General features: G+C 38.6%; 2 protein-coding genes across 3 annotated transcripts; one reads left to right on the top strand and one right to left on the bottom strand.

The window, feature by feature from the left end:
• Positions 1 to 2,756: 2,756 nt before the first annotated feature.
• Positions 2,757 to 6,851, bottom strand: cutc (cutC copper transporter homolog (E. coli)). Its single transcript, XM_042433539.1, has 9 exons — positions 6,639 to 6,851; positions 6,419 to 6,497; positions 6,064 to 6,123; positions 5,762 to 5,971; positions 4,329 to 4,364; positions 3,929 to 4,062; positions 3,766 to 3,793; positions 3,576 to 3,681; positions 2,757 to 3,417 (listed from the first exon to the last, which is right to left on the bottom strand). The coding sequence occupies exons 2-9, from the start codon at positions 6,486 to 6,488 to the stop codon at positions 3,306 to 3,308; spliced, it is 756 nt and encodes a 251-aa protein (XP_042289473.1). The 5' UTR covers positions 6,489 to 6,497; positions 6,639 to 6,851; the 3' UTR covers positions 2,757 to 3,305.
• Positions 6,852 to 7,166: 315 nt separating this feature from the next.
• LOC121911701 (cytochrome c oxidase assembly protein COX15 homolog) lies at positions 7,167 to 11,582 on the top strand. 2 transcript variants are annotated; one of them, XM_042433475.1, is made up of 9 exons: positions 7,167 to 7,379; positions 8,478 to 8,665; positions 8,765 to 8,887; positions 9,184 to 9,370; positions 9,555 to 9,722; positions 9,854 to 9,935; positions 10,256 to 10,410; positions 10,567 to 10,680; positions 10,774 to 11,582. In XM_042433475.1, exons 1-9 carry the CDS (start codon positions 7,305 to 7,307, stop codon positions 10,903 to 10,905), a joined length of 1,224 nt encoding a protein of 407 aa, XP_042289409.1. In that variant the 5' UTR covers positions 7,167 to 7,304; the 3' UTR covers positions 10,906 to 11,582. The 2 variants fall into 2 exon arrangements, with proteins under 2 accessions (XP_042289409.1, XP_042289410.1); XM_042433476.1 differs by having other exon boundaries at positions 9,854 to 9,899.
• The last annotated feature ends 511 nt before the right edge of the window (positions 11,583 to 12,093 follow it).

Genomic DNA, 12,093 nt, shown 5'->3' on the forward strand with positions numbered 1-12,093 from the left:
TGGTATTTAATACAGAATAACTTCTGTCTTCTGTGCTTTCTAGAAAGTCAGACAAAGAGGAAGTTCAGCAGCCAGAGGGAACGTGCCCAAAAACAAAACCCTTTTGCTACTGTGCAAAAGCTCTGTTTTGTGTGCCCATATTCAACATGTGCCATGTTCAACATGTGCCATGTTGAATATGGGCTATTTTTTGGAAAAAATACAACTAAATTGCTATAAATTGCTACCAGATACCGGTTCAACACAAATCACAGAAAAAAAGAGAACTACCCCTTGTGCATCTAAGAGTCTTTCTGTGTTGAACGGGGGAGAGGAACACTCATAAATGAGTCATCATTGTTGTTTATGTTTCGATTCACATGTGTGTCATCCAGCAGCATATTTTCAGCTTTGTGCTTTGCCTCAGTGTAGCAGTTTATAAAAAAAAACACACATACAAAACTCAGTAAACATGTTTTATTTGGTCGTGTCAATGAGCAAAAAAAACCTTTTTTATATAGTAAAGTAAAATTAATATATAATCATATGATATATAATCAATAATCATTACCTCAGTGGCAGACTTGCTGTGTAGTGAAGTCATTCATTTACTGTACGAGCAGCAAAACAAACCCTTTATTAGCATTAAAGTGTGTGAAAAGTCTTTCACTGACTGTGATGGTCCTGAGAGATAACATTCTGACTGTGTGATGGTTAATCATTACATATTTGATAACATCACATGGGCCTGTAAACTGACTCACTCACTGTGTGTGTGTGTAGCCTCAAGGACAGCCATGTGACACGTGAGGGCAACCCATATGTAATTAAAGAGCACTGTAACTAAACATAGTACAAAAGTAAGGAAATTTGTGTTTGGTAGATTATTTCTTTGTTGTAACAATGCTTCTTGGCAATAAATCTTATACTGTTGGAAAGCCTGTTTATTTCTCTTTTAAATAGTTGCTGATCCCAAAAGTGTTCAATGGGGTTGAGGTCAGGACTGCTGGCAGGTCATTCCATCCTCTCCACTCCCAAATTCTGGAGGTAGTCTCTGATAAACCCCACAAAGCAACAAATGCTGGTTAAAAAATGGGATGCCATCCCACAGCAGCGTGTGACCAGGCTGGTGACCAGCATGAGGAGGAGGTGCCAGGCTGTTGTGGCTGTGTATGGTTCTTCCACACGCTATGGAGGCTCCTGTTTGTTAAATGACTAAATTGTTAAATTGCCAATATGTCTTGTTTCTTCAAACTTCAATCATCCAATCGACCAAACACCAAACAAGAGTCAATGGCAGAACAAGCTGTTTGGCATTGGCAGAGAAGACTTGGCATATTTTTCATGGGCGCAACCCACATACTCAGCTCTACTGCTCATCCCACAAATGTATGTTCCTTACAAATGTGGCACCATTTAAAAGGGAAATAAACAGGCTTTCCAATGGTATAAGATTTATTGCCAAGACATTGTTACAACAAAGAAATAATCTACCAAACACAAATGTCCTTACTTTTTGTGCTATGTTTACTAAGTTGAGCATGTTTTAGTCTTAATGTGTTGCGCTTATCAGCTCCAACTGACTATTATCACGAAATAGTGAAGGCAGTTACTTTGAGAACCTATGACGGAGGGGTGGGGGAGAATATTTTGTATTCTACAAAATGGTAGATTTAACTTCAACTAAGAGCAATTTGAAAATAGATATGCACATACAGTAAATATTTGACTGTTTCTTACAAGCTACAGTAGAGACAAAAGTAACCTTAAAGAAATAAACCACAAAAAAGGACATAGAGAATAGGCAGTGCACAGAGACAATTTAAGAACTAGGTGATAAAATACATTGTACAGTATGTGAGCACATACTGTAGAACTGGTACATTCAGTCAGTTTGCTGTACTATACAGTTACTGCTATAACAAATGAAACTGTAAATGTCGGTGAATTAGATACATTCATAAACTTCAGCTCAAGTATTAAACATTCAACTCAACCGACCAGACACTTTATAACTTAAAGACGCAACATGTTTTAAGTTAAGTCACTAAAGTCTGTTGAGTACTTTCAATGAAACTGTTTTGCACATAATCTGACCAAATGTGACCAATCCCATCAAAGACTGTTCATCATTGATATTTAACTGCAATGCTCACATGCATACACAGTTAAAACTTGATAGATGAATGACATCATACAGCTGTATGCCATTATAGCTGATGAGGGAGTTTTCTTAGACATACAGTAGGTTTTTTGATGACACTGGATAACTTTGGTCTGTAAAACCCTTAATAGGTGTTTTACAACAGTCCAAGTTATGGTTCTTGGTTTTTTTTTACACATTTAGATGAATCAGTAAACCTCCTCCTTTAAACAACTCCAGGATGCTGTTGATGTGCTTATATGGGGTAACAGGCTCTTCAGAGTGTGTCTTATGTTACACTGCTGACATGTCACTGGCCTACAAATCTATACTGTTTTTATGACCCATGATGATTAAGGCAAAAAAGTTGAAAATGAACTGCTAGACAACAGAATTGAGAATTGAACTTTGAGATGTAAATTACTATAATTAGTCACCATGTCAGTTGCCCATTAACTGTCCATGAATCTTCACATTTTTTATTTCATTTTTAACTTAATTTATTGTGAACTTGTTTATTTTTTAAAATCTGACTGAGAGAACAGACGTCCAGTGTACATGTACCTTGTGCCTGTGCAAATGGCAATAAAGTCTCTTGACTCTTGAATGTTAAAAATAAAACAGTGCAACAAAGTGTTGAGATGTTTTGATTTTAATTAAAATCTGAATCAGGTCACATTGTTTCACATTGTCATAAAAAATAAAGTACAGGAGGTCACAGCTTTGCCTTATCTTCAAATGTATATGGGGAGTGCTGTAAATAAATATAGTTCAACTATATGGCAACTCGAAAACATACTGTGTTGAAAACAAAAGCAGCACTGATCACTTCTTTTCTTTCATTTTAGGAACGCAATGATAATAATCTACTGTGTATTTTATTACACTATATCTAAGGCCACATAAAAGTTACAAAGTAAACACGACAATTATTAATCACTCTCTGCGCTGTGAGACATTTGGATAGACTGCATTACCCAGAAGGTTGCAGCACTGTCCCTGAGCTCTAACTTCACAAGTACTGTTTGATCGGTGATTAAAAAAACAGCTCTCTATGGCAATTCTGAAATCATCTACTGATTTTGGGCTTTGATGAAAATAAATGATGACACACCAGTATAACCACCTGTGATCACTTTTGAGGTATCTGTTTTGTCATCTGTCGTGATTGTCCAACATCCATTCACAAGGTATTTCTGGCTATTGCATTGAGAGCGCGGACTTTGCTCACATCTGCCACCTTCAGGCCGTACTCGGGTGCTGAGAAAACAGCTCCCATCGTCACACAGGTGTTCCTGCACATGAAAACAATATTGGAGAGAAAGGAACAAAATAAATAAAGAAGTTTTGATGTTTTATAGAGTAGTTGCAAAAATCTTTTGATATATGTGCACATGGTTGAACTCCCACCTCCTGTGCTAAATTAACTGAGGCTGAATCTGAACGAACAAACCTGAACTTCATGGCAGAATCCCTACTGGAGCGGGCAGAGCAGTGGAACTCTTGAGCCCCTGATCCCTCTAAAATTCTCTGCAGATTTCTCTCTGTGATCCCACCTCCTGTATTAAAAAATGATATATCAACAAATTATTATACAAAAACACATATAAACTACACACAAGGGAGAAAGTAAAAGTACTAACCTGGCATGATGGTAATTCTGCCTTTAGCCTGGAGCGGCAGAAAAGGTGGAAATTAGGATGTATGAATGATAGAAAGCTGCTCACCTACAACAACTAAGCAGCATAGATAAAAAGCAATGCCATGTGTTGGCAACTTGTTTGCATTCATATAGTTTATACATACTTGATCAATGAGCCGTTTAATGAGAGGGAGTCCCTCCAGAGCAGAGCTGTCGCAGCCACTTGTCAACACACGCTGGAACCCTAATGATACCAGAGTCTCCAGAGCAACCGTTGGGTCATGAACCATGTCAAAAGCTGAAACGGGATCGATATTAGTTTAATGAACATAAGCTCAGGCTCATACTTCAAAACACTGATGAAGGCACTCTAACAGATTTCAAAAGTTGTGATATTTTTTATATATATATCAGTAAATATATTATTACTGGCAGCTGTAAAGAATTTTAAAAGCTTAAAGTTTAGATGTGATACACAAGCACTTTGAGGTGCATTTTTTTGTATGAAAGATGCTATACAAATAAATAAATAAAGTTATTATTATTAAAAAGAGAAAATGTTACCTCGGTGGAAGGTGACTGGCAAAGGACGAGCAGCAGCTAGCAAACAAAAGGTGACAATCAGAAAAATAAACTTACAAACAATACAAAACTGAACCAAGGTTGCAAAATAAAAAAAATAGTTGCACATTCTCAACAAAATGACTGAAGATTTCACTGTTTCTAAACTATGTATTGTGTGGAGCTGCCAACACAAACACTACAGTGTCTGCAGAACCCTAAGGACCTTTTATAATTTTCAGTTATAAGAAAAAGTAAGTCTGTTTGTGTGACTGACTTTTTGTGATTTTGAACTTTTAGATTTCCACAGTATATGACTACTGATTTCTCATTACAAACACTGTGCAGCAACACTCCTCAAACAGACTTTAAGATACTGACTGCTACATATTATTTAGCTGTATTAACAGCATTTACTTCCTTCAATTATGTATGTAATGAGAGATATTTCAAACTCTTATGACCAAACAAAAAACTTAAAACAGTATACGGTTATTTTAAAAACATAGATGTGAACCACAGGGCAAACATCATTCAGTTTGACAGCTTATGCATACATTTACAGCTAAGCATGCTATTGAGGGCGATATGATGTAGAAGTCATGTCTAGTTGAGCAGAAATGTAAAATAGCGAGGTTGTGTAACAGTCTTATTCAACTGCCAGAGGAAAGGCTAATCAAAAAGATCTTTGATTAACAATAGAGCATACAATTATCTCTGTTTAAGGATTGTTGCTCTAATACTTTGTCTTTCTGACTTGCATTTTACTTTCAGGGACAATCTGAAATGTAATATATATACAGTCAAGCAAAGATTATTAATGAATTATAAAGATCAACAGGAGTGGTTGATATCTGGGATAAAGCAAAGCTTAAAAATTAAATTTAAATTCAAGACTACTGCACAGAACTATACATTATAATGTATATGATTTAGAGAGAAGAAGGCACTTGTGTGCTTTATTAAGAAATTATACCTCATCCTTGGCAAATATGTATATAGACCTTTTTTACTGCAGAGATTCTGACTTGTCATAGCACAGGTGTAACTAACAGCATTAATTAACACCCTAATTGAACAGAACATTGTTGATGTTATTAATTACATCTGTGACTTTCCTGAAATGTCAAAAATGCTTATACAGCTAAATATTTCTTTTGGTTGTCAGTAGGTAATATATCAAAATGGCTTTTTAATGAGATGTTTGTGGTGCTAAGGCAGAGTGCCTAGTATAATTGATTACAGAACATTTCTGTTATGCTAATGAGATCTTTTGATGTGTTTTCTTTTTTAATTTGTGGAACTGTGCATCGTGAGCTTTTACATGAGCACCTTGGTTGCTTTTGTTTAGTGTCTTGTAAGCCCATATAGACTGGAAACCACTTAGTCCGGGACACTTAGATAAATCAGATCAAATACACATGTGCACACACTACCCAGTAACTCCATGCAGAGCTCTGCATCCACCCGTCCATCCTCTGTCAGGGCTCCCAGAACCAGTCCGTCAGCCCCATGGCTTTTCATCAGCTCTATGTCTTTCCTCATCACCTCCACCTCCAGGTCTGAGTACAGAAAGTCCCCACCACGAGGCCGTATCATCGCGTAGATTGGAATTTTGACATACTGTTTCACTACCTGCAGCAGACCTGTAGCAGAGAAAATAATGGTGGCATGTGTGTGAGATTGTGTGGTTTCAGCAAATCCGCGAGAGCTGTGTATGGAGCTGATCTTTGCTCACCTACACTGGGAGTGAGCCCTCCCTCCAGAAGACTTGAACACAGCTCAAGCCGACCTGCACCTGTCAGAAGACAAGACAAGGTGAAAGCTCAGATTATACTTAAAGGTATCATTAATGGCCTGTGACCTTTGAGAAATGAAATAACACTGCATGTCCATTTAACACTCAGTATAGACAGGTACTTGAGCATAATCACTGTAAGGCAGGTTGAAGATGTGTCTGATAACTGCAACTTTCCCCTCTTAATTTTAAGTACAAGTGCCAATTTCACCTCTTCAGTAAGTAACAGCAATAAGTTTAATGTAGGTGAGTTGAAAAGAAGAAGCACCGTTTTCTACACACTAACGTTACCAACCTCCTCGCTCAGCATTGACAGCAGACTCCACGGAGTCCACACACACCTCCATTAAAAAGCCGTCTGCCATACTGACAGTCTGGACAGGGACACACACACAGACACAGACAGACAGACAGAGAGAGAGACATGGACAGAAAGAAGAGATTCATTGTGAATTTGTTAGCAAACACGGTCACAATTATTTAGTTAACTTACCAGTGTTAATTTTTACAACTACCTGTCAAATCCACTTCCTATCGATTCATGGGACCTTATTAGTCGACTGGAGCCGACATGAAGTTTGTACTTTGTTATTATGGGTGACTCACTACCGTGGATAACTGTCTTTCCGGATCGTTGAATTTTAAACACCGGGTTTGGCGGGTGGACGGCGCTACAGTGGGTAAAAGCAGGGTAAACGCTGGGTTGGATCCATAGAATGTAGGTTGGATCAGACGGATGGACAAACTCTCGCGAGTGCGCTTATTGTTAGGTTAAGCTTAGGTCTCGCGAGAATTCCGCGAATCGTAACCACGGCACCGAACGGCAGCAGTTTGGAATCACCACCCATGCGGGATACGCTGTGATACAAAACATGCACCAAATACACGGACGATCCGTCTATACAATAAAAATGATATATTACTAACTGTATTATTCAATTACGAGTATATTTTTGTTATTTATGTGTAGTATCGTGAAATTAAATTAAATTAAAATTAATTTAACATTTAATTTTAAAAAGCTTGGTCAATTTATTGTGACGTCAGGAGGTCAGAGTTGAACTGTGCATGGCAGCCGTAGGAAACATGGTTTTGTAACAACCGGTAACAGCGTTTACCTAAGCTTCATCCTTTACATCAGCACTGCAGGACAAGCTCTCAACATACACTAGAACACGAAGATGTTACTCTCTTCATTACGGACGACGTTTTTTTGCGGTTGCCGAAGTGCTGGAAAAGGATTTCAACACAGCAGTGTGAGTAATTTAGCAAGCTGCTATTATTAGCTAGCCAGGAAACATGAAAAAGGTCAAACTCGGTTAGCGATCATTCGCTATATTTATAACATGATATGTCATGTGTTGTTTTGTAGAAGACGACTCTGTTTGTTTCACTGCCTGTGAAAGGTTTATTTGACGTAACTATCTTCAGAGGGCGGTTAACGTTACCTTGTAGGTTGTAACGTTACTCACCGACCTCCCATTATATCAGCACCTCAGTGAGCAAAGTTCTTGATCAAGCAAAGACATCAAATTTTAACCAGCATTAATTCTTAAACTGTAATCAAGAGAAGATCGGGAACTTCTGTATCATGTGCTCATATAATGTATTAATCACACTACATGGCCAAAAGAATGTGGACACCCGAGCATTACAAACATATGTAATTATTCAATCTATCATCAATCCAACTTTATTTATATAGAACCTTTCAAACAAATCAAACGCAATTCAACGTGCTTCACAAGCGCTTGATAAAACGTAGGATGTAAAAAATGGATTGAGGGACTATTCATGTTAATAACAAATAAGCAACCTGAGGAGGCAATATTATTCAAAATTCATTTGATACTCTGAAAAGTTTACATATATATAAAATCAATTGATCAGAATGAGGTTAGGACACCTAATAGGTCTTTAGGTCATGATTTGTTTCGTGGTTTAATAAAATGATTAGAGGGGTGTGATACAGTTGTAACCAACTATTAAAAAGTGCTTAATAGTTGGAGCATAATGGTTCAAAGTAGCACCAAACTGGGAAAACCATCACTGTACATCATCTGTGTGCATGGGAGCATTGTCATGTTGAAATAGGAAAGGACCTCCATCAAACTACTCTCTAAAATAGATTATTATCTTAAATATAATATAATAATATATTATTATCTTAAATGTAATTGCGTGCGGAAGCATTAAGACATCCCTTTATTGGAACTAAGGGGGCCTAGCCTAAAAGTACGTGAGGTGTGTTCACATACTGTTGGCCACAAAGTGTACTTCTAGCAATAATCGATTTTAAGTTGTATCTTCAAGTCTTATATAAAATCTTTTCTCTCCTTTTTCTACAACATCAGCGGAGTCCACAGCTACGACAATGGGTTGTGAAGAGAGGGCAGAGCACCATCACAGCTGAGGCAGGAGCCTCCGCCGCCCCGGCAGCAGCTACTGTCCCCAGTGCAGCCACAAATCGCATAGTAGGTCGCTGGTTGCTCGGCTGCAGTGGGCTTGTTGTGGGGGCTGTTGTCTTGGGTGGTGTCACAAGGTAAAGTACTTCAAAAGGCGAAATTTCTGTGCATGCAGTCGTCTTTGTATTTAATGTGGATATTGAAAGATAATAATATGTGCTTTTTTTTCAATCCAGGCTAACAGAATCTGGTCTTTCTATGGTTGACTGGCATCTGGTGAGAGAGATGAAACCCCCTCAGTCAGAGGCAGAGTGGGAGGCTGAGTTTTCCAAATACAAACAGTTCCCTGAATTCAAAATGTAAGATGCCTTTTTTTCTGTTGTGTGTTCATTTTCAAAGTGATTGATGTGTCTAATTCACAGACTAAACAATACACAACAACTAAATTTAAGTCTGTAATGTTTTCTAATGCTTCCAAAGGTTTGTTCACATCAGCAGTGACTCTACACATTGGATACAAACAATCTATATTTTCAGTTATAAGAAACACAGCATCCACAGTTAATGTATACACCTCAACGTTGTAGTAAACAAAAATATGGGTTTGGCCTTAAAATCAAGAGATTCATTTTTTGGTGTCATTTTGTTCTCTCAGAATGAACCATGACATGACCCTGCCAGAGTTTAAGTTTATCTTCTACATGGAATGGGGTCATCGTATGTGGGGCCGGCTCGTTGGACTGGCGTACATCCTCCCTACCATGTACTTCTGGAAGAAAGGGTACTTCACTCGCTCCATGAAGGGAAAAGTGCTGGGGCTTTGTGGATTCGTTTTCTTCCAGGTGAGATATTATACAGTTTAAGTGATTCAATAGGATCACAGGAGGAGCACAGGAAGTGAATCATTTCTTCACTGTTCATGCTGTTTTTTTTGAGGCAAGAGGTTGTAGACATCTACACCGTTTGTCTAACAAGTTTAGCATTATGAAAGTTGTTTATACGGCATCATTCTGTGTATCCTCTCAGGGCCTTCTGGGTTGGTACATGGTAAAAAGTGGTCTGGAGGAGAAGCCTGAGTCCTATGACATCCCACGGGTCAGCCAGTATCGCCTGAGTGCTCACCTTGGTTCTGCCTTGCTACTGTACTGCGCCAGTCTCTGGACCGGGCTTACTCTGATGCTGCCTGTCAGCAAGGTACTGCCTACAGGCAAAACACCCATTTTAATTTCTGTCTCCATTTGAAGAATGGAGTCCTAACCTTGGTCTGTGTCACACAAGCTTTTGTTTATTTATTCATGACTTTTCCTGGCACCTCTTTTTTCCAGATGGCAGAGACCAAACGTCTAATGCAGCTCAGGAGGTTTGCCAAGGGTACTGGTGGACTCGTCTTCCTCACTGCTCTTTCCGGTACTGCTTGTTGTTGTGCCTAAATGTGAAATAAATGTGTAAATACCCTTCTTTAAGTCAGCTAAGGATAGGAGTGGTTTTAGTTTCACAGCAAGTCTCAGTTACAGGAAGCAGAACTTGACCAATCCTTGTAAGTTCTTCATCAAAAATTGAAATTGGACAACTTACAGTTTTCATATTCAAAGCTAAGATACAACACTGCACTGCACTGCAAAGCATAGTCAGAAGAGGGGGATATAAAGAAACAAAAGCATTTCTGTGAATGTAATGAATACACATGCAGATAAATATGTAACATTGTTTAAAATGCTTTGTTGCAGGTGCTTTTGTTGCTGGTTTGGATGCTGGGCTGGTGTATAACTCCTTCCCTAAGATGGGAGATCGATGGATCCCTGATGATCTGCTGGCCTTTTCCCCTGCCCTCAAGAACTTCTTTGAAAACCCCACAACAGTGCAGTTCGACCACAGAGTTTTGGTATGTCATATTTTCTACAAAGAAATAACCTTCTGGGCAACAAGTCAGTATTTTAATCTAAAGAAAACATTATTTATCTCCACCTCCTATCCCACACAGTGAATTAGGAGGCCACAGAAGGTTGTTGATGTTCCTCTGTCTTTTTTTTCCCCACAGGCGATCTCCTCTTTGACAGCAATTACAGGCCTGTATCTCTTCTCAAGGAGGATGGTGCTGCCCAGGAGGGCTAAAATCGCCATCAGCCTCCTTGCAGCAATGGCCTATGGACAGGTAGGCATGTATTTCAGAGTCCAGGCACAAATAACTCAACACAAGTCTGCTACTCTTCATTGTAAGTAAACTCTGCATGTTTGTGCTCTTTAGGTCGCCCTTGGCATCAGCACCCTGTTACTGTATGTGCCCACTCCACTGGCAGCCACTCACCAGTCTGGCTCTGTGGCACTTCTCTCACTGGCCATTTGGGTCCTGGCAGAGCTCCGAAAGATGCCCAAGTAAATGCCTGCTCTTTTATGGAAAAATTGAATCCCTACTAGCCACACCTCAAGCCTCCTAAGAGTCAGCAGTGTTCGTTTTAAATAAGGCATTCAGAGAAAAAAAACAAGAGGTGTGTTTCAATGTAGACTTGGCTTTTATGCATATGGTGAAGCATCTGTCCTGTGGTTCTGCAGTGGAATCACATGCGGTGACATTGAAACATTTCACCATGCAATTATTACAGCAGGGGTGTTATTTGAGAGCCGTGGATAAGAATTACAAAACATAAAGGCTGACAATGAGGAATTGACGGAGCCATTTGTGGCGTCACTGGCGTGCTGCCATCAAAGGATGTTTTGTAAGGAATTAAACTAAGCCATGCAAAAACAAAAAAAGCAAATTTTCGGCTTCTATCCAGCTTAAATGGTACAGCAGATGTTTTGAATTAAAGTCTGGCTACGAAGTGGTTACTCACTTGTTGCCTTTTGTCTATCACGCACTGCCTGTTAGTTGAATCAGATGTGGCTGTTTGGAACGTGTAATTATGTATATTTAAGTTATGAACCATTGCTTGCTGACATAGTGATGATAAATTATAATGTCAAAAAATGTAGAATCTTGATTGTTGCTTTGTACTGCATCTTCAGAAATGTAAAACTGAAAGTGGTGTATTTTAATAAAGAAAATTGTGTACAGTCCTCAAAGTTCAAACTCGGGTTAATTTTGTATAGTAACTGTGATTTTTATTGTCCCTGTACAAAATATACACATTTTGAATATGTAATGCAGAAAAAAATTCAGAACAGAGAAAAAAAAGAAACTACAGGTTTGGAAGTGCATATTTTCATTAGGGCCTTATTCCAACCTGTTACTGTGCTCTCAGAGGAATCAGAGGTGGGATGAGTGGAAAAGTGCTGATACATGATAGAGGACATTATTGCTATTGGTAAAAAAGAAAACTGTCATTAAACCATGTCTCTCTCATTAACAGTACACACACACATATTATGCCTCTTTGAATTACTGAAGTTGAATGAGCCTAATTTAATGCAACAAGGGTTTTGAATTTTTTTTTTAAATAAGTGGTTGAACCTGCTACGACCACGTGACATATCCGATTACAAGAAGTTCACAAATACAATCTGCAGTCTAATAAATTCCCCTTGAATGTGTATTGATAGACTAGTACATCTGTAGTGTGTCAGCCCC

This window comes from Thunnus maccoyii, chromosome 14, assembly GCF_910596095.1.
Source record: "Thunnus maccoyii chromosome 14, fThuMac1.1, whole genome shotgun sequence".
NCBI classification, from domain to species: domain Eukaryota; kingdom Metazoa; phylum Chordata; class Actinopteri; order Scombriformes; family Scombridae; genus Thunnus; species Thunnus maccoyii.

Excerpts from the sequence above, each read along its gene's own strand:
- cutc (XM_042433539.1), bottom strand. The coding sequence starts at position 6,488 with ATGGCAGACGGCTTTTTAATGGAGGTGTGTGTGGACTCCGTGGAGTCT. Across the intron at positions 5,972-6,063 it reads AGGGCTCACTCCCAGTGTAG|GTCTGCTGCAGGTAGTGAAA; the intron begins GTGAGCAAAGAT and ends TCTCTGCTACAG. Across the intron at positions 3,794-3,928 it reads TTAAACGGCTCATTGATCAA|GCTAAAGGCAGAATTACCAT; the intron begins GTATGTATAAAC and ends CTGCCGCTCCAG.
- LOC121911701 (XM_042433475.1), top strand. The coding sequence starts at position 7,305 with ATGTTACTCTCTTCATTACGGACGACGTTTTTTTGCGGTTGCCGAAGT. Across the intron at positions 8,666-8,764 it reads GTCTTGGGTGGTGTCACAAG|GCTAACAGAATCTGGTCTTT; the intron begins GTAAAGTACTTC and ends TTTTCAATCCAG. Across the intron at positions 10,411-10,566 it reads AGTTCGACCACAGAGTTTTG|GCGATCTCCTCTTTGACAGC; the intron begins GTATGTCATATT and ends TTTTCCCCACAG.